This window comes from Aulonocara sp. 'chitande type north' Nkhata Bay, linkage group LG4 (assembly GCF_057382095.1).
Source record: "Aulonocara sp. 'chitande type north' Nkhata Bay isolate Kocher_YH1m ecotype deep benthic linkage group LG4, A_spYH_male_GT1.1, whole genome shotgun sequence".
In the NCBI taxonomy this organism is placed as follows: domain Eukaryota; kingdom Metazoa; phylum Chordata; class Actinopteri; order Cichliformes; family Cichlidae; genus Aulonocara; species Aulonocara sp. 'chitande type north' Nkhata Bay.
The window spans coordinates 3,788,538-3,814,490 of NC_141347.1; the positions used below are offsets into that span (position 1 = coordinate 3,788,538).

General features: G+C 42.1%; 1 protein-coding gene across 1 annotated transcript; it reads left to right on the forward strand.

The window, feature by feature from the left end:
* LOC147331767 (uncharacterized) lies at positions 1 to 25,953 on the forward strand. The gene is made up of 9 exons (XM_086290512.1): positions 1 to 13; positions 16,838 to 16,903; positions 17,216 to 17,275; positions 17,588 to 17,647; positions 17,759 to 17,860; positions 17,959 to 18,052; positions 18,297 to 18,332; positions 18,579 to 18,611; positions 24,619 to 25,953. Exons 2-9 carry the CDS (start codon positions 16,862 to 16,864, stop codon positions 24,705 to 24,707), a joined length of 516 nt encoding a protein of 171 aa, XP_086146638.1. The 5' UTR covers positions 1 to 13; positions 16,838 to 16,861; the 3' UTR covers positions 24,708 to 25,953.

Genomic DNA, 25,953 nt, shown 5'->3' on the forward strand with positions numbered 1-25,953 from the left:
TCTCCAAGGCGAGGTAGGCTGCAGAGAGCATTCTGCATTCTAAATGTGTGTTCACTGTGTCGCTGAAATGTGCCGTCTTTAGCTTTTCTGAGAAATCGCTTTTGCATGTCTTAGTTGGACTGTGGTGACAGAGGACAGAAATGTGCTTGATCTGTGGTACAGAGGTGCTGTCAAGTTATCTTGTGCTCAGCGTGACGGACCAAAGTAATGTGGAATTTGCGCAAAGGGGAGACTCAGACATACAATGTGTGCGCTGTCAGCAGACCATACCTGTGTTCAAGGTCAGCTGTTTCTCATGTATGACACACACACACGGGAGCGCGAGGAGCAGGGGAGCAGGAGGGGAAGGGGTAAATCCCGTTGCCGTTCACCGTCAATGATAGAAAACACGTAGAAAGGATATAGGTGGGTATCATAGTGGGTATCATAACTACCAGCATGATTATCGCTTCCCACGTGACGCACATACGTGGTGAACTTGGTCACCAGCATTCATGCTTCTGCTGCATGTTTCCCGTGTTCGAACAATCAGTTTGGGGTCATATCCAAGCGGTTAAAGCAGTAAAATCCTGGCACCTCAGCCCCGTTTGTGCCGCGAGTTTCCCCACGTCCTTTCCATTCTTGTTGTTTCGGTGGTCTCCCTGGAGGAATTTGCTGGCCGCTTTGAGTCCTCATGTCAAGACAATGATTAACAATCACTCAGTGATACATTAAATACGAGCAGGGAAAAGTACTTTTCTCTTGTTGCCGAAACTTGGTCATCAGCCAAATTGGTGGCATTGGTGGTGAAACTGGGTGCGATGGAGTTTGTCAAACGCACGGTATCAACTGATTAGCTGCAGTCCCTTTGGCAATGAGAGTTGCGGCCAGGAGCTCAAATTGCTAGGAACAGTAATAAAAACATATTCTTAGTGACCAAACAGGATTGGGTTGATTACAGTGTTGCACACAGAACAGGTATGATAACACAGAACAAACAATTGCGTTATTATTTATAATAATATTTATTTAACAGCTGATTTTTTTCCCTTTGTGAATGGAAATGATCTTTAGACAGATATCTGGCATGTCCAGGGTAACGTCCCCCCTCCTTTCGTTATGGTGCGGTCTGTGTCACACAGCACACAGTTTTTCTTCCTGTTGCAGCCTTGTAGGAACTGACTACTGCTGTTTACAGAGTGCTCTGGTGTAATTAACGTGCTAAGCATTTGAAGGAAGGCTCCTCGACTACTCTGCGTATATTCAATTATCTGTAGAAAAGCACAGTGAAGACCATTTTTAGTTATCAGCAAAAGGTCAAAATTCACCATATAGTAGAGCTGCAGGCTATGCTGGTGGGGAGGAAAAGGGATTTTTAGATTTCAGTCATTGCTTCTGAAATTTTTTTAAACGCCGTAACCAAGTAAGAAATTTCAAAATAAAGTACAGCTGTTGTGAAACAAGGTTTAATTTTAATATTCTGTCCCAAGTAAATTTTATGTAGGTGTAAATGAGGATTCTTCAGCTGATCTTTGCTTGTTTAAGAACAAAAGTTTATGTGATGATCGTTTAAAACCCCTCAAACCAAAGTTGGGACTGATCTTTGCCAGTTACCGATCTGATTTACACAACAGAACAAGGAAAAAAATGTTTAAACTGAGACATTTCACTCATTTTATTTATATAGAAAAAAGAGCTCATTTGGAAATCGATAACTACAGCGTGTCTCAAAATTGTTTGGACAGTGTCACATTTACCAGAGTATAGCATCTGCTCCTCTTGTAACAACAGGCTGGGAACAGAGGAAGCAGATGCTGGAGATGAATGTTTGAGGAGTCCTGGAGGATTCTAGCTGCTCAGGAGTCCTGGGTCTGCTTTTATACATTTTTGGTTTTATGACGCTTCAAATGTTTTGAGGTGGTAAAAAGTCTGGACTGCAGACAGGCTGTTCTTCTACTATGATGTCATGCTGCTGTAACAGATGCAGTGTGTGTGGTCTAGCATTATCTTGCTGAAATATTCAAAGCCTTCCCAGGCGTCACTGGATGGGAGGAGATGTTGTTCTGAAAACCTGCATATATAGCTTTCAGCATTTGTTCATTTATAAGGAACCCCATTAGCTTCCACAACAGTGGTTGCCAGTCTTCCTGGGGCCCAAGCCATGAAATAGAATCAAATAAAATATTAAGCAAAACAGTGGATGCAAAATATCCACATAATTTGGCTCTTACATCCACAGTGAGGTTTTACAATTTGGAAAATGTGAGCATATAAATATTAATAACTCTGAGACAAAATACACAAATTTCTATTACAAATCACATCTCCCTCTTACAATATTTACAACAATTAAAAGCTGCCTAAATAGGCTTTTAAGTGCCATCCATCCATTCACTTCCACTTATCCTTTTCAGGGTCGCGGGGGGCGCTGGAGCCTATCCCAGCTGTCATAGGGCGAGAGGCGGGGTACACCCTGGATAGGTCGCCAGTCTGTCGCAGGGCTTTTAAGTGATTTTTGAAATTATGAATAGAAGCTAATTCTCTAATTGCATTAAATATAACAGAGTTTTTCAAAAAGTTGCTTTTAACTCGAGGAATTACTAAATTGCGGTTTGTTAATAATCAGTATGATTATGTATTTTATCTGGATGCTGCAACTGAGCAGAAAAAAATGTGGTGTGTTTAACAGTATTGCTTTCTTTAAAAATACAACTAAGCCACAGTATAATTTAGCTTGTACAGGAAGCCAGGAAAGTTTATCATGCATTTTATTTGATATTTGTATAGTATGAACACCTTAACACTAATCTGGTCGCCTTGTTCTCGACTAACTGAAGTCTGTTCAGATCTGTCTTATTAGCTGCTGACCAAATGATGGAACAGCTATGGAAAGATTTAGTTGTGGGCTGTTGACTAAGCGTAATCTACTTCCAATTAACATAGATTTGGATTTAGATACATTTAAGATCATGTTGTTTTTACTTATCCAGCCAAACACATTCAACAAATCTTCTTGTGATACGTCTATGGTGCCATTCAACCCCCACACCCCATCAGAGATGCAGACTCGTGATGTGTGGAGTGCAGAAACAATAAAAACAGCCTTTAGTCAAAACCCTGACAGTGAGGACATTTGTAGCACAGTAACACATTGATGCTAAGTAAAACAAACGCATTAACATTTAGTGGCGCGTGGTGCCGTGGATCCCAATAATGAATGCCTTGATTTACTCTGTCATTAATTTGTATGCAGTGATTTACCAGCACAGAGACAAATGTTAGAGCTGTTCATGAACTAATTAACACTGATGAAAGGGGGACATGGATCACCTTATTATACTGAGCACAGGGGCGGTCCTAGCCTTCAGTGAGAGACTGAGGCCGTATCCCAATTCAGGGTCTGCAGTCTTAAAGGCCGCATTTTAAGGCCGATTACGTCACAGCGACGCGACGAAGGCTGTCCCAATACAAAGGCTGCTCGAAATGCGTCCTTCATTTCTTTAGTCTCAGATGACTTTAGTCTCATGAACAACATTAGCTGATTGTTATTTACTAGCTAATCTTAAATGAGTGTTCAGTACAGAAATGAAGCCCAACAATCATGTTTACAGTCCTGTGGTCTCAGCCTCAGATACTTATCAAATCAAAGCTCATGTAGAAACAAACAAACAAATGAACAAAAGATTTTCTCCTTCATTTCTGTCAAACACAGCTGTATGAAACGTTTCCAGCTGTTAGTATCATGGTTGCTAGGCAACCTGGGCAGCGCGACGGAGGCTAGACCGTCCCATTTCACAAGCCTCGCACTTCCGGCCTTAGTGGTCTTTGAGTACGCGGCCCTTGTGGACCGTCAAGGCTGCGTACTTTAAGGCTGCAGACCCTGAATTGGGATACAGCCAGAGATTACCACCGAACGACACAGGAAGTCATTCCTGCCCGTGGCCATCTCCCTGTACAGCTCCTCCATCTAACACACTGTAAACACTGCAATGGTTACATCCTTTTTACACACGCTCTTTTCTACTCTGTAATATTCTTGTCAATTTTCTTGATCTTTATTTATAATCCCCTCTGTTAATCCTTCATAATTATAATTGAGTTATCTGCGTATATTAGTGCTATTTCTTAAATGTGTAACATCTGTAACATAATGTATTGGTTGGAGTTCAGTCTGTTACTGTTACTATTTTTAGAATTTCTTCTTGGAGCAACTGTAACCCACATTATTTCCTTCGGGATTAATAAAGTATTCTGATTCTGATTGTTTCAGGATGACCTGCCATTATCTAATCACACATCTGCTTACCTGCATCTTTTGCTCGTTTCTCCTCCTCTTCTTTTCTCTTTTTTCTAAACTGAGGACCTGATGGCTTTGAACTTTTCTTGTCCATCTTCCATTGGTTTTAATTTTGCACTCCAGTATGAACACAAATCCCCCAACCCGAGGATCACCACAACATAACCTAACAACCCTACACCTTAGTTCACAGATTCACTTTGTCTTTATTTCTGGTATTTTGCACAAATCAGGATTCAAATCATGAATACATGATGGGCTTGGATTTACATTATAAATGAAATGTGCTCTGTTTGGAAGCAGCCGGCCCCTCCCCTTTCGACGGGTTGTGTGTGAGACTTTAAATCATCAAACTGTAAATTATAAATTTTAAATTGTTATTGATCCTTTACCCCGAGTCCTGAAGTATATATTTATTTTCTTACTCTTCTTATATTTATTGTTTGTTTACTTGCACTGCTGTAACTGGAGCCTCGTTGTCTCGTCTCTCTATATACTGGACTGTATGTAGCGGAGATGACAATAAAGTTTACTTTGACTTCAGCAGCGAGCAGGCACACCGAGGGTTGCCGATGCCTGTGATGCCGCCCTGGGCAACCGCCCATGTCGCCAATATCAAAAAGCACTACTGATTGAGCAAACTACAAGTAACCACAAGTATGTTTCACATATCTGCTTTTTTATGTGTGTAAAAACAAAGATAAACTATCATTATAAAGTGTTGTGAAAGCAAGAGTCCTGCCAGAGCGCGTCGGCTGCTTGGCAAAGTACTTAGAAGCCAGTCCTGTCATGTGACATAAAACAATGATAATAATGTACAGTCATGGCCAGAAGTTTTGAGAATGACACAAATATTAGTTTTCACAAAGTTTGCTGCTAAACTGCGTTTAGATCTTTGTTTCAGTTGTTTCTGTGATGTACTGAAATATAATTACAAGCACTTCATACGTTTCAAAGGCTTTTATCGACAATTACATGACATTTATGCAAAGAGTCAGTATTTGCAGTGTTGGCCCTTCTTTTTCAGGACCTCTGCAATTCGACTGGGCATGCTCTCAATCAACTTCTGGGCCAAATCCTGACTGATAGCAACCCATTCTTTCATAATCACTTCTTGGAGTTTGTCAGAATTCGTGGGTTTTTGTTTGTCCACCCGCCACTTGAGGATTGACCGCAAGTTCTCAATGGGATTAAGATCTGGGGAGTTTCCAGGCCATGGACCCAAAATTTCAATGTTCTGTTCCCTGAGCCACTTAGTTATCACCTTTGCCTTATGGCACGGTGCTCCACCGTGCTGGAAAATGCTTTGTTCTTCACCAAACTGTTGTTGGATGGTTGGAAGAAGTTGCTGTTGGTGGGTGTTTTGGTGCCATTCTTTATTCGTGGCTGTGTTTTTGGGCTCAAAAGCTCCAATGAGACCATGAGACCACAAGGTTTAATCCTGGGTGCGTTCTTTTTTTTGTCAACGTTATTCCTTCTGCTTTGATCCTTCAATCTTTTAATGACATTTTCTCATCATTTTTATGCAGACAACACTTAGTTACACGTCTTTTAAGCCTTGCCGGCTGGATTGGCTGTCCATTGTTGTCCACTTTTGCCATGTTTTAAACTCCAACAAGGCTGTGATTGTCGATCCTCCTGAATTACATACTAAAATCAATTTAGCACTTGCTTCTGTTTAGTCTACTGTTTGAAATCTTTAATAATATTTGAGTCCTCTTAGGCTTTGACTTGCATTTAAATTCTAAATTCTAAATGTCTTTCATATAAGGAAGGAGTGTAGACTTATTGGATAGTCTGTCCTCAGTCACTGTTCATCGCAAATGACTTTTGATTATCCTTTCAGCAGAAAAGGGCCTTTCATAAGATGCACTGCTGACAGGCAATGCCACAGTTAGGGGAGCTTGAACTGTTCGAACAACATGATCTGAAAAACTCCCACACTGTGGGAGAGCGGTAGGAACCATCACTCTTTGCAAGTCTGAGACTTGTCAGCTCTGAGGTATTTCAGATGTCAAGTTAGGAATAAGAGTAGAAGTAAGGAGGCAATCTTTAAGTTTTGTTGCTTCCTGCGTGGACTGTTTTGAGATGGCATGATACCACTTTTTAATGTCCGAAACCGATATCATAAATTTGGATGTCTGCCGATACCGATATAAATCCAATATAGCCTTTTTTATAATCAATAAAATGTTGTTGTTGTTTTTTAAATATCTTGCGGCACTTTGTATAAGTTCATACTGAAGATTAAAAAAACAAAACAAAACTAAAGCTTTTCTGTTATACCTGTATGCAAAAAACACACTGCACCCAAAATATTTCATAGTTCAGCAAAACTGATCAATCCAATAAACTTAAACCTGCTCCATCCTCCCTATTCTAGTATAGGGAGCCACCCTCCACCTCATAATGCTTAATTGACGTAATCAACTTTAATTTAATGCATGTGTAAAAAAATAAAAATAAAAAAATAAAAAATTCACAGAAATCAATCATTTTTCTACAATAATTCAACAGAATGGTACCTTCCCAAAGGAAAAAGTACTATCGCTTACTAGGTCATAAATTTGACTTAATATTTACTATATACAATAATGGACTTTTATACATTTTACATCAGATGAAAACTTTGGTTGTAAGATTCAGATAATTATGTATTAAAAGCTCGACATTTTAAATGAGAATAAGAAAGAAAAGTATGTCTTTGTGCCCCCCGTTCCCTGTTAATGCCCTATCGGCCCCCTTGGCAAAACTTTGCTAGATCCGCCCCTGCACAGTTACCAGCCGTCAGCTACGTAGAAAAAGATCCTGGTGTAGAAAGCAAATAAATTCTAACAACAGCTGATCAAGGTTAAACGTGCTGCTGTTGTTCAGCTGCTGGTTTCCTCTTTCTGGTGCAAAGTGGACCAAAAGCAAAGAAGAGAGACGGACTCATGACAGAAAAGCCGATCAGCTGATCATTGATCATGTCACGACTGGGGCAGCAGTCGTGTGGTGTATTGAGAAAAAGGATCCAAAATGCAGGTACTGGCCGGGGTGCGAGTGAGTGTTTATTTACAGAAGTGACAAAGTGGCAAAAACAGGAAGAGCAGAGCGGGGAGTAAACAAACCTAAACTGGGGAAAACTAAAGACCTAACCTGAAACCAAACACACACGGGAGAAGGAGCAAAATGCACGGAGAATGTTGGCAGAGAGACGTGGAATAAATACCAGTTAACACAGAGGAAAGACACAGGTAGGGATGATAAAACACTAAACACCAAAACCAACCCACACATACAAAATCAGAATTAACACAAAACACAAGGCGATACAAAAGGAAACACAAACGCTGGGTCAAAATGACCATGACAGATCAGTTTCATGATTGAAGTAGCAACAGGAGACGGAGGGAGATAGAGACAGTCGCTCCATATATCGGTTGTTAAGCTTAACGTGGGAATGCTTTACAAACATTCAGAGATGAACTTACACACTCGCTTTACTTCTCTGGGTTAGCTTTCTCCAAGATGAAATGCCGGTTTGGAAGCACGTAGCGAGGCTCCGTGGAGTGACCGCTGACAGGTCTCGCACGCCACAGCCGCTCTATCACGTGAGGCTGTTGCGTTGGGCTCTTTTAATAAAACTCCTCATTTAGGCGATAACGTGGAATCCCACCATCTTTATTCCAGCTCACTCTATGTTCATGACATAGCATCACCTCCTGTCTAGAAGGGTAAGTACTGCCCCCTAGTGGCGCATGATATTCACCAATATAGATTACACCACATCCCCCTTACTGAAGTCAGACTGGTACATTCTTTTGTTCTTCAAACAAAACATAACTGCATATAGCTTTTTCAATACAGGCATACCCCAACATTTCAGGAAACATAAAGTCAGTATTGTCATAAACACTTTTTCTTTTCCTCCTGTAACAGAATAAACACTTTTTTTCTTTTCAACCTGTAACAGAATAAACACTTTTTTTCTCTTCAACATGCTACTCTTAAAACCACAACTTAGCATTTGAAACACACTTTTCCGTTTTCAAACAATCAGCGTCACAGATCAAGTCTTTTCGGTTTAATCACCTCCCTACCAGACCGGGTTCTAACCACACCTGGTGTATGGGGTGCGCTTGGCTCAGAAACTGTCTCTGTAGGAGTAGCTTGGATCTGTGTGGCTTCGGTTTGAGCCTCTGTTTGCGGGATCGGCACAAGATGACTGCGGTTCCTTCTAATTGTCCCTTGGGGCCCACTGATGACGTACGATCGTGGAGTCGGGTGGACTGCTGTCACTGTGCCCTGTGCTCTTGTGTCCGTGATCCAGACTGGTTGTCCTGGCACCAATTTATCCAGTTCTCTTGTTCTATGTCTCTTGTTAAAACTTTCGGTTTGTCTCAGCCGTTTCTCTCTCTCCGAACAACTAACCTGCTGAAAATCAGGCAGACGGGGCTGTAAGGTTTCAGGAAGCATTGGGAAGGTAGTACGAAGCCTGCGCCCCATGAGAAGTTGAGCCGGGCTGTAGCCATTTGCCAGTGCTGTTGTTCTGTATGCCAGCAACGCCTTGTATGGATCGCTAGCTTTTTTGAGGAGATTCTTGACGGTCTGGACGCCTCTCTCCGCTTCGCCGTTGCTCTGCGGGTACCTGGGACTACTGGTAACATGCTCAAAGCAGTAGTCCTTTGCAAAGTCTCTGATTTCTTGACATGCAAATTGTGGCCCATTATCAGTGATCAATACTTCCGGTATGCCATGGCGTGCAAATATTGACTTTAAATGCACAATCACATTGGCTGAACGAGTTGGACTGAGTTGAGCAATCTCGACATATCTCGAGAAGTAATCCACTACTAACAGATAGTTTTTGTCTTTTAGTGTGAACAGATCAGCTCCTAAGTTCTGCCATGGCCTCTCAGGTAAACGTGTGGGCATAAGAGGTTCCCTCACATTAACTCTCTCCTGAATGCACAGCCTGCACTTAAGGACAAGTTCACCGATCTGGTTACTCAGGCCTGGCCACCACACTGCTTGTCGCGCACGTTCTCTACACTTGACTACTCCTTGGTGTCCCTCGTGTATTTTGTCCAGAACTGCGTTTCGCATGTTTGCAGGTATGACCAACCTTGTACCTCTCAGTAGTAGTCCATTGTGTACACTCAAAACTGCTCTTTCAGACCAGTAGTGCTTTACCACTCCCTGCAGCTGGTTCCTGTCCGGCCAGCCCTCTGCACAGTACTTCATGACTTGCGAACAGACGCTGTCAGACTGCAGCTGCTCACGGAGATCTGAAAGGTATTTGCTGCTAGTAGGAAGGCCCTCCAGCACTGTGTCAACGTAGATATCAGTGTCCTCCATAAGGTCATTGTCTCTGGGAATCACGTTGCCTGCCAACGGCAACCGTGACAGCGTGTCGGCTGTGGTGAGGCTTTTGCCTGGAATGTGCCTTATAGTGTAAGAATACCTCATCAGGCGCATGCGGAATCTCTGTATCCGCGGTGGAAGCAAATCCAGGGCTTGTCCTCCGAGTAGGCTCACTAACACCTGTTATAATGAAGTGCTTTGAGAAACTGGTCCGACGTCACATCATGTCCTGCCTGCCACCCACACTCGACCCGCTCCAGTTTGCATACAGAGCTAACAGATCAACTGAAGATGCCATTGCTACAACGCTCCACACCACCATCTCTCACCTGGAAGTGCAGGGCCGTTACGCCAGGCTGCTCTTTGTTGACTTTAGCTCTGCTTTCAATACGATACTCCCGGACAGACTAATAGATAAACTGCTGGAAATTGGACTTCCTTCCACCACCTGCCGCTGGATCAGAGACTTCCTCTCAGACCGTGTACAGAGAGTTAGAGTGGGGCCTCATCTTTCCTCAGCCCTCAGCCTCAACACCGGCTCTCCACAAGGCTGTGTACTGAGTCCCCTACTGTACACTCTGTACACACATGACTGTGTTAGTTCCCACCCAGACAACACAGTCATCAAGTTTGCAGATGATACCACTGTGGTGGGGCTCATCTCAGGGGGAGATGAGACTGCATACAGAGCTGAAGTTCAGAGGCTGTCAGATTGGTGTGCAGACAACAACCTGGACCTCAATACCACCAAAACAAAAGAACTGGTAGTTGACTTCAGAAGGAGGAAGTCCGAGCTGCAGCCTGTCAGCATCAACGGGGAGTGCGTGGAAAGGGTCTCCAGTTTCAAGTTTCTGGGTGTGCACATAGACACAGACCTCCAATGGAGCTCTAACACCTCTGCGGTCTTAAAGAAGGCCCAACAGCGTCTCCACTTTCTGAGAATCCTCAGAAAAATGGACCTGAAGAAGGAGCTGCTGACCGTCTTCTACCGCTGCTCCATTGAAAGTGTGCTGACATATTGCATCGGTGTGTGGTTCTCCAGCTGCACCACAGCACACCGAAAGGCACTCCAGAGGGTCATCAACATGGCCCAAAAAATCATTGGACATCCTCTTCCCTCCCTGAAGGACCTGTACAGCACTCGCTGTCTCAAGAGGGCACGCAGCATCCTACGGGACTGCACACACCCAGGACACCGGGTGTTTAAGCTGCTGCCGTCTGGCAGGAGGTTCAGGCTGCTGAGGTCCCGAACAAATAGACTCAAGGACAGCTTTTACAACAGGGCAATAGCCCTGATCAATGTAAATAGCTGACCTGACTGGATACCTCCCTGGACTTTTTAGGGGGAGGTAACAATGTTTAAAACGATAACAATAATATTTATATTTATAACAAGGTGCAATAATAATTAATGTGCAATAATAACAGTGTGCAATACACATACACTTATTCTTCTTTTTTATACTAAGTTAATATACTGTGTTGTGTTGTTTGTTACGTTGTGATGTGTCATATCGTGTCGTGTTGTGTTATATGTAGTGCCGACGTAGGACAGTTTTTCCAATTTCATTGTACTACTGTACTATGTATGACTGTGCAATGACAATAAAGAGTTATCTTATCTTATCTTATCTTAGTGGCTTATGGTCGGTCTCAAGCTCAAAGTGTAGCCCTAGAATAAAGTCACTGAATCTTTCACAGGCCCAGGTGAGCGCTAGCGCTTCTTTTTCCAGCTGAGCATAGCGCTGCTCTGTGGCTGTCAATGATCGCGAGGCATACGCGACAGGTGACCACACGTCATTGTCTTTCTGTAGTAAGACTGCCCCCAACCCGTATGAAGAAGCATCTGCTGAGATCTTCTGGGGTTTGTTTGGGTTGTAGAGCTGTAGCACTGGTGCAGATGACAGTTCTTGTTTTAAACTGTTAAAGGCGTTTTGTTGCTCATGCCCCCAGTACCACATGTTTTTAGTTGAAAGCAAGTCTCTCAGTGGTTTGTCTTTTTCAGAAAGGTTTGGGATGAATTTCCCCAGCTGGTTCACCATTCCTAAGAAGCTCCTAAGCTCACTCACAGTGCTTGGCTCTTTCATCTTCTGCACCACGCTAGTTTTGTCAGGGTCGGGGCTCATGCCTTCAGATGACACAATGAATCCTAAGAATTTCACTGCTCTTTTGCCAAACTCACATTTTGACATGTTCAGGGTGACGCCTGCCTTCTCTGCACGGTCGAGGACAGCGTGGAGTCTCATGTCGTGCTCCTCTCTCGTAGATCCCCAGACCAGGATGTCGTCCATGTGGCATACGACTCCCGCGAGGCCGGCTGTCACTTCTGTCACCATCATGTTTTGGAAATGCTCTGGTGCACTGGAAATACCAAATGGCAGACGGTTGAAATGGTACCTCCCAAATGGCGTAATAAACGTGGTGAGGAGAGCAGATTCTTTGGACAGCGGTATTTGCCAAAAGCCCATGTTAGCATCGAGCTTGGAGAAATACTGCGCCCCTGTGAGCATGCCTAGTGTTTGGTCGACAGAGGGAAGAATATATCTTTCACGACACACCGACCCATTTAAAGGTGTCATGTCCACGCAGATGCGGACTGTCTCTTTGTCCTTTTTAGGGGCTACGACCATGCCGCAACACCAGTCTGTGGGCTCCTCCACACGACTGATCACCCCCAACTGTTCCATCCTCTGTAGCTCTGCTTTGACTTTGCCCAGTAGTGGGAGCGGAACACACCTGGGCACTTTCAGTGAATAAGGTTTAGCGTCGGGCTTCAGCTTAATCGTGTACGGTTTTTGAACAAGCCCGAGCCCATCCCATAGCTTCGGGTACGCTTTCTTCACTGTCTCAAGGTCAATATTGTCCATTCGGGCAATTAGTTTCAGTCTCACAGAAGCTGTCCTGCTTAAGAGAGCTACACGCAGATTTCTGACTACATAGATAGTCTCTGCAGTGCTCCTGTCACTGTAGGAAATGTCCTCCTTTGTGGACCCAAGCACGGTCAGTGCTGCACCTCCTGGTCCATACAGTGGCTTTTCAGCTTTTTGCAGATGCTCATTTGGCTGCTTAATGTCTTTGAATGTCTCTTCTGAGATAGCTGTGACATCTGCCCCCGAGTCTAATTTGAAGGTCATGCTTTTGCCTCTCACGCAGATGTTAGCAAGCCACGGGTCTTCTCCTGAATCCAGTTCACCTAGGAAGAGTCCATCTGCACAGTCTGCCACCTCATGCACAGCTGTAGACCTACAAACTCTCCCGTAGTGTCCACGTTTCCCGCAGTTGTGGCATTCTGCATTTTTAGCTGGGCACTGTGCTGCTGGGTGCATCTGTGTTTTTCCACATTTAAAACACGTTTTATTTTCTTGTTTTGTTATTTGTGGTTTTCGTGGCTTGAACTGCTTTTGCTCTCTGCTTCTGAATTTATTGGGCTGTGACTTTCTGACATGCACGGCGTCCATGGCTGTTTTGCTTGTGCTGCTTTCGCCTCTGAGGTCAGTTTGCTGTCTTTTTATTTCCTCAGATTGTCTCGCCATTGTGATAGCTTTGGTTAGCGTCAAATCTTTGTTGAGCTGCATTCTCTCCGACAGTGATGAATCTTTAAGACCCACAACGAGCCTATCCCTCAAAAGTTCATCGTGGAGTTCACCATATTCACAGTTTTCAGCGAGAGCATATAGAGCTGTTATGAAGGAGTCAACTGTTTCCGCTGGCTGTTGTACTCGCTTATTAAACTTTGCTCTTTCATAAATCACATTCTTTCTGGGGACAAAATGTCTGTCAAATGCGTTTCTGACCGCATCGTACTGCTGGCGCTGCCCGTCTGTTAGGTCTAGTCCCCTTAGCACGTCGTCAGCCTCGTCTCCCATGCAGTATACTAATGTGTTCACTTGGTTAGCATCAGTTGAACCATTCAGATTACTTGCCATTCTGAAACGCTCGAAACGTCTGATCCACTTCTCCCATTCTTGGGGCTTTGCGAAGTCGAACGGTTCCGGTGGCTTGATGGTGAAAGTAGCCGCTGGTGGAGCTGCCGTAACCGGGCCAGGAGTCGCCGGTAATGCTGCTGCTTGCTCCGTCATTTTCGTCACTAGCCGTTCGCCAAGCTGACGGTTATTTTTTTCCACTGTCTCTCTTCGCCGCTTAGAGCGAGTGCACTTCTGACACCATGTTGCGTTGGGCTCTTTTAATAAAACTCCTCATTTAGGCGATAACGTGGAATCCCACCATCTTTATTCCAGCTCACTCTATGTTCATGACATAGCATCACCTCCTGTCTAGAAGGGTAAGTACTGCCCCCTAGTGGCGCATGATATTCACCAATATAGATTACACCACAAGGCATCCTGCTCTGACGTGCTATGGTCATGAGCTTTTTGTTTTGTGAGGTTTTGTGAGGTGCTTTTGTGAAATTTAATGGATCAGTTTACATTTTTTATTTCTCTGTGATATCTGATCCAGTAATTTAGGTCAGTATCGGACAGATACCAATAGCTAATATCGGATCAGTCCATCTCTAGTGCCATGAGACGCCACTGTTTTCACTTCTGCACAATATCTGTCGGCAGATCATCAAAACAATGATAATTTTCTGTGTCTTGACACCCCCAGGAAACTCATGTATTGTATTAGTCTCTGCTCAGATTTACTGACCTTTAAACTGACTGATTCTTTATATGACCGAGTGAAAACTATATTTTCTGAAGAGGTCAAGACTAACATTTCTGAGATTGTGTTAATATTTATATATTGTGTTTGTTTACCTTAACTGTTGTGCAACCCTTTATATCGTCTATATTTTCTGTAAATTTTAGCCTTTGTGTACAGATATACTTCAACTATAAGTTAATAACATATAATGAAAAACTTAAAAACACATATTACCAAAAGGTGCTTCTTCAGTAGTCATGGTAAGCAGTGGGACTGATGAGGACGCTGAGTGAATATTAAGTTGGCCAGACTTTTAGAAGTTCCTTCATGTCACTTTAAAAACAAAGAGGTCACTTATCAGTTTATGTAGTTAGTTTTAAATCATGGGCCTGCTGGAAAATTGCAAAAGACATGTGGAATATGCTTTGAGGACACTGCATACTCACAGCCTACTGTCCAAGTGCATGGTGAATTCATTGATCCACTTCTGGAGTTGGAGATAAAGTCTCTCACGTTTATTTCCTGCTTCACCTCTGCAGTCTCAGATATTTTTGCACATGTGGCTACATTTTCCTGGGCGTGTACTATATTTATGTGGTACTGAACAAGAAAACAATCCATGATGCAAAATTAAACCAAAACATAATAAACTCAAAATACTGGGTCCAACAGGCCCAGAACCGTGACAATTAAATGGTAAATGGCCTGTATTTGTATAGCGCTTTTCTAGTCCCTAAGGACCCCAAAGCGCTTTACACAACCTGTCATCCACCCATTCACACACACATTCACACACTGGTGATGGCAGCTACATTGTAGCCACAGCCACCCTGGGGCGCACTGACAGAGGCGAGGCTGCCGGACACTGGCGCCACCGGGCCCTCTGACCACCACCAGTAGGCAACGGGTGAAGTGTCTTGCCCAAGGACACAACGACCGAGACTGTCCAAGCCGGGGCTCGAACCGGCAACCTTCCGATTACAAGGCGAACTCCCAACTCTTGAGCCACGATCGCCCCTTACGCCCCTTATTACATCAGGACTTAGTGTAGCACAGATAAGTCAAAAGATGTAGACCAAAAACAAACACCCATTACAGAGGACATAAATGAATTGGCTGGTTTTCAGGAGTCTATCCCACAAATCAAGTCAAAATAACTTTGAAGGCATCAAAGAAGAAAACACAAAAAAAGTCTTTACTCAGGTAATATTCATTCTGTGTGAACGCCGCTCATGCAGCTGTGCTGAATTTGTCTAAATGCACATACAAAAAAAATTGCATGAAGTTCAACAGTGCACTGGAAAAAAATCCTCTTTGCTAAATTAAATCTGATAAGCACAAGTTAGTTCATTGCATTTTTAAAGCGACATTGCTCAATACTCATTCAAAAGATTATTATCATTTTTACATGACACAGCATTTTCTTTTCCAACTTTTATTGAACTTCTGACATTTTAATATGGGTACCACTGGGAATAATCTCAGGGAAGTGTCTCCTCCCCTCTCTCGTCCTGGCTGTATCGTCTCTTTGGCTCAGGATTGTACGCCTGTTTCTTCTTCTTCTGCTTGCCTCGGTTCAACTTGGACTCCTTCTTTTGCCTTATCCCCTCTTCCTGGTACACCATCCATACTCACATCTGTCCAGCCTTCCTGATCACTCGTTCTTGGATAAATTCAGATTGAACATGTGTTTTATGCTTATATGATTAAATGATTATATGATTTAGTTTTGGATGTTAACCGCAGGTTTCAGCCTATACTACAGCCCAATACAACGTGAAATGATACACATGAACTGATTGTTTCTCTGCCCTTCATGTACATTTATGTAAATGCTATTTTTCATGATTTGTGGAGCTGACTACACTTACCTTTAAGCCATTCTCAGAGTGTGACAGTCAGCTGTCTGTGCTAAAACAAGAAATGCCTGCAGTGCATAGCTTTCACAGTGTATACTTAAAAGATGCTCTTGCAGAGCACTCAGAGTCACTTGCTGTTCACAAAAAGAGAACGCAGTTTGGAGAAAAGCTGTGTTGATAACATCATGGGACATATTTAGAGATCATATCAGTGTTATAGCTACTTGGTCAAAGCCCTAAGCTTTAGCTTCTTTTAATAAACAATATTTATCATGTCCAAGACCAGCGGAGATCCTCCCTGCGATGGGATGGTGGGAGAGGGAGAAGGCCTCAGATATTGTTGACCTGCCTGTTGATTGTGTCATCTGAGCTTTTGTCTATTAACTGTTGACATTTTACTTTCATGAAATCAGCATCCTCAAAGACAACTAGTTTTCATAATGGACTTCGTATGGCACATCAAATCCTACTTCTTCTCTCAACGACTTTCTAAATGGAAGTCGTTACAACACTGATCTAACCCTGAAGCCTTAACATGTCATCAAGATGATGTTTAAAATGTGAACACTTTGCTTTTGCAAAGCACTGGCCACGGAAACAAGTTTTATCGGTTTTGTTTAATTATTGTTTATTATTTAAATCTGTTTAAATCTTCTGTGTGTCTGTGTCCATAATATACCTTTCTCCTGCTTTTTTTGTTTCACTGTAGTTTGCAAAGATCACAGAGGGCATCATGACGTCACACGGCTGTTTTCTCTGCCTGTTGCTTTTAAGTGTGAGTGTTCTCTTTGCAGTTTTACTCTATTTGCTTTTATATAAGTGCTGTAAAATGTGCTCTTGGTGATCCGAACTTAATAGTTTCAAGAGGCGCGCGAATGTTTTTAGTTTTAATGTTTTGTTGATTACTGTAACTTCTGGTTTTATTAAAAAGCTATGAGACCTAAAGTACTCATTAGTAATTTTTTTGGTAGCCTGTCCTCCTTAAATTTACATCTGCATTAGTTTAGTTTATATAGTGTTATACAAGTTATGTTCATTATATGGTGGTAATTCTGTCCGTCTAATTAAACAACCTTTTGTCTACCAGGTAATCCCGATCGAGCCATCAAAAGCAGGTTGTATGGACCACTTCACAAAAAAAGGATTGGTAAGAAAAAAACATGTTCTTTTCCCTAATTATTATAATTTCTTAATAGGCTGATCTCTAATGCTGGATGACAAGGCTGCTAAGATAAAAGGTAATATGAGGATGATATAAATCAGATTTGGGTTTTGGGATCAGGCTTTTGACAACCTGCAGCCCTCTGGGAGCCTCTAACCCCAGCAGATTTGTGTGTTTGTATATTTAACTCTCTTTGGACATGTTGCAGTTTTAGTTGTGATGATCACTCACTAATAATAAACAAATATATAACTAATGATGTCTTTTGCTTCTTTACCATCTCTCTGTACTTGGAAGGCAAACGCATCAAGTGAGCTGCCAGAGAATATTCCTGTCAAAATAATGAACAAGTCTGAGGTAACTTTGTGAAACATTGTTTAAAAACTAGAAAATGTCCAAATGTATTTAAGTTTATGTTGGAGTGACTTATATTTGGTTAATGATAAATGTGCCCTTCTTTCATTGCAGGACATCATTGTATGTAGTTTAACGGAAGCTGAAGACTGTGATAACAGCAAAACAGAAAATACCTGCTTTCTACGGGACTGTTTTAAGGACGAGAATAACATGGCAAGGAAAAAAATCTCTTCTTCTTCAAGTTTTGTTTGTTTTTTCCTGCTCAGGTTAAACAAGGATTATATCTGATAAACATGTTGTTTGTCCTGCAGGACTATAAACCGCCATGTAACGAGACGGATGAGAACATCAGTGTCCCTTTCTACCACTTCATGTGCTTGACAAATATAGCCAAGGGTCTACGAGGTATCGCCTCATTTTGATACTTGTCTAACATTCAGCTGTGGTTAGTTTAAAGACTTGCTGCTTGAATGTCTTTGTGAGAAGCAACACTGTGACACCAACTGTTGTAACGAGCTTAGACGTTTTAGAAATTCAGAGAAAGAAAAGGAGCAGGTCTTCCTCAAACCGTAAAATGTGGATCTCCTACAATAAACCTAAAATGAACTTCTGGTTCTTACTGATAATGTTTTTCTTCTTTTCACCAAAGATAAAACAAAACCACCTGAAGTCTGTGAAGTGTACAGTAAGTACACACACACACACACACACACACACACACACCATGAACAGAGACATTCAAAACATCAAGACTTTGTGTGTGGGTGTGTGTGATGTGTATCCATGCTGCTATTGTGTCTGTCAGTGTGGATGTGTGTACAGGTACTGAGACCTACATCCACATTTCCTCTTGTTTTGTTTCGGTGTGCTGATTTTAAAATTCACAACTTGTTGCTTGTATTTTTCTTTCTTTTTTTCTTTTTTTGTTTAGAAAAAGTCTGTGGGGAAGATTCTGCCACCCCAGGTAGGAAACACATTTTATTTATAGTTTTGTCACAGTTTTACTTTTCTCATTGTTTTTTACTGGAAAGCACTTTGGTCAAAGATGATTTTAAAGTGCTCCAGAAATAAAGTTGGCTTGGACTGGATATTAATGCTGAAACAGTACATGTTTGTGTTTTGCTTCTAGCTGATGTTAGATCTTATAAATCACGCCGACTGCCGCACTACTGCTGTTTCCCATCTTAAAATATACTTCAGCTCTTTTTGTGTAATAACTTTTGCATCTTATTTATTTCCCCACTTTCTTGAATCAGGCTTTCACTCAACATTTTTTTGCTACTTCATGCATTCTCTCTGACTTCCACGTTGTGGACAGACTGCTGCTCTTAGTGCAGCTTTTCAAGTAAATATCACTTTAAAGGTACAGGACAGAAGATATACAGATATACAGAGAGATGTTTTCTCAAAGAAGTCAGGACAATTTACTTTACAAAAACAAAAAACGCCCAAATGACCCTCATATGGCCATAAATGTTAAATTCGACCAAGATTAGTCATTAAAAGCAGAAAAACTAAAACACATCTAAAAGAGGACACACATACACGTACAGTGCTACTGACTGTCAGGTTAAAATTGTTAAATAATGTCATTGTGTCACTTAAATTTGTAAGACTTAAATTTGTAAGTCTTAGTTCGAACTATATGATTAAAGGCATTCTCTTGTTTCTGACTCCCCCCCCACACACACACACACAGTTTTTTTAACCTTTTGTGACCATGGGGGGATTTACAATGGGTGTTTGTGTAAACTGTGTGTAACAGAATAAAAGGCTGCTATGGGGTGATGGTTCTTTGAAGTGGTCTGAGACTGAGGGCAGAAGGGCTGCTCTGAGATCCTTCCCTTACTAGCATGTGAAAAACCGGTTGAACTGTTCGTCTTGCTTCCTTACTTCGTTAACGGGAATAAGTTTCAAAACCAGTGGGGCCTGTGGAAGCGCAGACCAGACACTGACATTTTATTGCAAAAGATGAATATTTCACCTTTTTTTCAGTGCTTGACAGCTGCTGTTGTCTTTCTATTCTTTGCCCAAAAATGAGATTAAACGCAGTCAGACTCCATCCATTCAAGAAAAATGTTTAAAGAAACCTCCAAGGGGTTTTTTTTTTCGTAAAAAATATTTTGACTTTAAAGAAGCTTTGAGTTTCACACATGGACAAAATACATATTTGATCATATTTACTAAGTATTATCTGTTCAGATTAACATTTCAATGACAATTCAAGTTTTGTTAGTAAGTTTTTCTTTGTTTTGTGCTAGAGAACACCAAACTGTTGTCAAATAGCTAAATAAGCATTTTGTAACAGAAAGTTCTAGTTTTTTAAGGATCTGGTCTCTTCGAGTGGACAACAGTCATTTGTAAAACAGTGTCATGTTTTAAATGTACTGGTCAGTGTGCAACCCTTCACAGAAGGGTCCTCTCTGTGATCCCTACAGACAGTTACAGTGGGGCAAAAAAGTATTTAGTCAGCCACCGATTGTGCAAGTTCCCCCACCTAAAATAATGACAGAGGTCAGTAATTTGCACCAGAGGTACACTTCAACTGTGAGAGACAGAATGTGAAAAGAAATCCATGAATCCACATGGTAGGATTTGTAAAGAATTTATTGGTAAATCAGGGTGGAAAATAAGTATTTGGTCAATAACAAAAATACAACTCAATACTTTGTAACATAACCTTTGTTGGCAATAACAGAGGTCAAACGTTTACTATAGGTCTTTACCAGGTTTGCACACACAGTAGCTGGTATTTCGGCCCATTCCTCCATGCAGATCTTCTCGAGAGCAGTGATGTTTTGGGGCTGTCGCCGAGCACCACGGACTTTCAACTCCCGCCACAGATTTTCTATGGGGTTGAGGTCTGGAGACTGGCTAGGCCACTCCAGGACTTTCAAATGCTTCTTACGGAGCCACTCCTTTGTTGCCCGGGCGGTGTGTTTTGGATCATTGTCATGTTGGAAGACCCAGCCTCGTTTCATCTTCAAAGTTCTCACTGATGGAAGGAGGTTTTGGCTCAAAATCTCACGATACATGGCCCCATTCATTCTGTCCTTAACACGGATCAGTCGTCCTGTCCCCTTGGCAGAAAAACAGCCCCATAGCATGATGTTTCCACCCCCATGCTTCACAGTAGGTATGGTGTTCTTGGGATGCAACTCAGTATTCTTCTTCCTCCAAACACGACGAGTTGAGTTTATACCAAAAAGTTCTACTTTGGTTTCATCTGACCACATGACATTCTCCCAATCCTCTGCTGTATCATCCATGTGCTCTCTGGCAAACTTCAGACGGGCCTGGACATGCACTGGCTTCAGCAGCGGAACACGTCTGGCACTGCGGGATTTGATACCCTGCCGTTGTAGTGTGTTACTGATGGTGACCTTTGTTACTTTGGTCCCAGCTCTCTGCAGGTCATTCACCAGGTCCCCCCGTGTGGTTCTGGGATCTTTGCTCACCGTTCTCATGATCATTTTGACCCCACGGGATGAGATCTTGCGTGGAGCCCCAGATCGAGGGAGATTATCAGTGGTCTTGTATGTCTTCCATTTTCTGATGATTGCTCCCACAGTTGATTTTTTCACACCAAGCTGCTTGCCTATTGTAGATTCACTCTTCCCAGTCTGGTGCAGGTCTACAATACTTTTCCTGGTGTCCTTCGAAAGCTCTTTGGTCTTGGCCATGGCGGAGTTTGGAGTCTGACTGTTTGAGGCTGTGGACAGGTGTCTTTTATACAGATGATGAGTTCAAACAGGTGCCATTCATACAGGTAACGAGTGGGGGACAGAAAAGCTTCTTACAGAATGGTAATGGTAAATGGCCTGTATTTGTATTGCGCTTTTCTAGTCCCTAAGGACCCCAAAGCGCTTTACACAACCTGTCATCCACCCATTCACACACACATTCACACACTGGTGATGGCAAGCTACAATGTAGCCACAGCCACCCTGGGGCGCACTGACAGAGGCGAGGCTGCCGGACACTGGCGCCACCGGGCCCTCTGACCACCACCAGTAGGCAACGGGTGAAGTGTCTTGCCCAAGGACACAACGACCAAGACTGTCCAAGCCGGGGCTCGAACCGGCAACCTTCCGATTACAAGGCGAACTCCCAACTCTTGAGCCACGATCACCCAGAAGACGTTACAGGTCTGTGAGAGCCAGAGATTTTCCTTGTTTGAGGTGACCAAATACTTATTTTCCACCCTAATTTACGAATAAATTCTTTACAAATCCTACCATGTGAATTCATGGATTTTTTTTTCACATTCTGTCTCTCACAGTTGAAGTGTACCTCTGGTGCAAATTACTGACCTCTGTCATCATTTTAGGTGGGGGAACTTGCACAATCGGTGGCTGACTAAATACTTTTTTGCCCCGCTGTATATATATATATATATAACAGTTCTGTAACTGTAACTTCGGTCGTTGCTGTGCTTTTTGGAAGTCGAATTTCCCAGAGGAACCCACCCGAGGGATTAATAAAGTTCTATCTTATCTTATCTTATCTTATCTTATAAGGTATATTTTCTGTTGCGCTAAAACCTTGTGTGATGTAACTCAAGTTATTTCATGATGGTTGAGACATTGTATAACTAAAATAATTTGTTATACTTGAGCAATACCTGACTGAAAGATGAGTAATGGAAGAAGCATAGATAAAATAGCAATGTATGCACTCCGAACTGTGTGCATAGATTGGTTTTTGACCAGGACTGGATCATTCGAGATCTGAACCCTGTGGGTTCAGTGGCCAGCCAATCCCAAGAGAGTGACTGTAGACGGACCAGAGTACGGTGTGGCTAGCCGTGGGATCCATCTTCAGCGAACCTCAGGACTATAACTGCATTCCTTGACACAGATAAGACTAACACTTTAAAAATCTACCCGGGTAGTGTTAAAACCAGTGGACAGAAACACACACGCACACACAAGAAACTCTAATTTGTCTTTCCAAAGAGAAGTGGACTGAGCAACAGGAGCAGAAGCTCTTTAATTGAAACTCTTTGGAGAATTTCCTTAAAGAGCATATTTGGTTTTGATTTTATCTTGGGCCCTTTAATGTACGTTTGTGCATTGTAGGAAGCCGGCTTTAGACAGGCAGGGTTTGTAAACTTTACATCTTTCAATACAGTTTCTATTCAAATCACATCTTATCTATCATTGTGTGGTTCCTTCTCTGCTGATCCTTTCAAGGCTCCATAGTCTTACCTAGAACTTTCTGATACTGGTCCAAAGTTGTCGAGACAATAATTTAATGCGTATCTCATATTATTTATTTGTAATACCTGCTACAGAAACCATTGTGAAACCATTGTCAACCACCATTTGACCCTTAGAACTGAAGAAGCTTCTCGGATGAGAGGTGAAACGTCTTCAAGCAACTTAAACAAGTCCAGACGCTTTTCTTTCCAAGCCCCTTTGTAACACATCCTTTTGAATCCTTTTGTTATAGCTAAAGGCTGGCAACAGAATTGATCACTACTGATGATTAGTCATTGTCATAAAAATAGAAATAAAGAGAGGTGCTCATTTTAATAGATGGAGTAACAATTGAGTTAAAAAGAAAAGAGAAATCTGTCTTCTTTCAGTCCTTGGTCTTGTGGCTTGGAGGGAATTCCTCAGTGCCTCTTTCCACAACACTTCAGGAATCACCAGTAATATATCAAGAAGGAGCCACTTGGCTCTCTGCGTCTCTTCCTGGACTGGTAGTAGTCCAGTTGCATGCCTGACCTTTGACTTTCACAGTTCACCTGGGACAGCCATCGCTACTGAAATCTAGTAAATGCCTTTAGTTGACTGTAGTGACAACATTTTCAAAACACCATGCAACAATTGGAGAATGGAGAGAGGTTAAACTTTATGGGTAGAGTTTTGCAGGTTACTTGACACAAGTGAGACAAGAGAAATCTGGGTTTTAAACTCTATCCCTCTGGGTCCAAGATTAAACATGTGACTCAGAATAGTGCAACAATCATTGAGATGGTAAACAGACTGGTTCTCCTGTAGCCCTTTTTCTACTCTTCCTGAGCACTCAAAGCACTTTACACATGCCTCGTTCACCCATCCAAGCACTTTTCTATCTAAGTGTATTCAAACTCTGACAGATGCAACCCTTGTGTTAGTATGTTGCCAACTGAAGCAGCCAGGGATCGAACCAGCAACCTTCTGTATAGTAGACGACTTGTTCTACTGTCCTTCACAACAAAATATGGCCCTTCAGAAGTATAACTTTGGATATTCAAAAATGACAAGCTGTGAAAGTGAGCTCATTAATGCCATACTCCAGTCACTTAGCCCAACCCAAGGACATTTGTGTTATTTAGTGAAACACTACCTCTCTAAAAGATGATTGTGTAATATTGTTGCCACCTGAAACACTCTTCTCATTATCAAGTTAATAAGAAGAGCGAATCATAACCGTGTTCACCCACAAGGCACAGCTATGATTAAATTTCCATCTTTCTGAGATGGCAAAAGCAATTCCCCATATGAACAAATTAAAGCAAAGCAGCCATAAACAACCTATTTTGTAACCTAAAGCCCCAGAAATCCCATTTAAAACACCACCATAAAACTTCAAAAACATGCAGGTCCAATCTAAGCAGTTTCTCCTTTTTTGCCCCCGTGTATATACAGCTTTTTTATCCATAACCCCCTGCTAATGTGGCTAAACGCTAACAGAAACCAGCAGTGGGTTTAGTGGTGTGTTAGTTAACGGGCTTTCAGAGCAGCTAATATGGAAAGAAGGACTGTATAAAAATTGCTGAGAGGGAGAAAAAGAGGGACATGAAAAGAGGAGAAGAAAGGAGAGGAAGAGGTGACCCGTGGCCCCCCGATGTAATGCTGGAAACCATCAGTGGGGGGGCCATTTAAAAGTTGCTCCATAAAGACATTTAACAGTTTGGGGGTGCCAGCGTGGCGAACAGGTAGCTGCTGATCTTTTAACTTAATGTGTGTTTTTTTTTCCAGATACTACAGCACTGAAGTCAAAGGTGGACAACATTTGGTCTTTCCTCAGTTATCTAACTGTTGTGAGAGTCTGGCATCTGAACAGCTGATCTACAGCTGATACAGAAAGATGGTCTATTTGGCAGAGATACTGACTTTTTTTTTTTTTTATTGTCTCCAATGTTCTTAATGTCAGAAATGAAGTAATACACTTATTCTTACATTTCACATATATATTTATATTAGGGGTGCAATGATACTCGTATCGATATTAAACCATTCGATACAGTGCTTTCGGTTCGGTACGCATATGTATCGAACAATACAAATTTTTAAAATGTATTTTATCAACTTTTCTTCTGACGATGCTGTCTGTGTTGAGCGCTCAGTGGATCTGCGTTCGACTACTCTGCCTAGGCTGCACTGTCGATTGCAGATCCACTGAGCGCAGCGCAAGCTAGCAAGACAGAAGCTAAGCTCGTTGCAACATGGCAACTGCCCGAAATTGAACCTCCCCCGCCCTCATTCAGATCTGGCGTTTGGAACTGTCTTGGTTTTCATGTGACGTATGACCCTGATGGTAAGCGTGTCATGGACAAAAGTAAAACAGTATGTTGGCTGTGCCACGCAATGCTCAATTGGTGGGAACTAGTACGTTAGCGCAGTTAGCTTGTTAACGTGTTGGCGCCGTCTAGCCCCACGCACGGCGCGATCGCTGTAACTCGTTAACGGAGATTTGCTGCATTATGGTGTTGATGTCATTTCAACGAGATTAACGCTGACAGCACTAGTGGGAACACAACGAATATGACTGCACATTTACGCCGACATCATCCTAGTGCAAAGACAAGTGGAAGCAGACAAAAACAACAAGCACGCATGCTACAAACTTTACCCGAATTATTTAGACAGCCATTAGCACACGATTCTCCTTATGGGGACCTGATATGTTTAATATGCTGCTGAGAATATAGCCCAGAAGAAGCGTATCGTATAGCTTTTATTTTGGAAAGAGCCATTTCTCTGTAATAAACTCTCTTTTCCAAAGATGAGTGATTTCTCGATCAGATAGATTTATTTTTTTTCATTATTTGTTGTTTCAGCAACATTAAATTTAAAAACTGTACTTTTGAGTTAAAATATATATTTATAATTTTAATAAATGACAAATTAAAAAGGCATGAACATTTTTTGTATTGAAAAAATATTGAACCGTGGCACCAAGGTATCGAACCGAACCGTGAATTTTGTGTATCGTTGCACCCCTAATTTATAGATCTATATATCATGCAGCAACATTAAGCCATGTACACTTGAAGCTAATTTGAAACTATGGGCTAAATAACTCCTGGCAAA

Bases quoted from the DNA above. Each gene is read 5' to 3' on its own strand.
- LOC147331767 (XM_086290512.1), top strand. From the start codon at position 16,862: ATGACGTCACACGGCTGTTTTCTCTGCCTGTTGCTTTTAAGT. The intron at 17,861-17,958 runs GCAAGGAAAAAA...TTTGTCCTGCAG, and splicing joins TTAAGGACGAGAATAACATG to GACTATAAACCGCCATGTAA. The intron at 18,612-24,618 runs GTAGGAAACACA...TTTTTTTTCCAG, and splicing joins GGAAGATTCTGCCACCCCAG to ATACTACAGCACTGAAGTCA.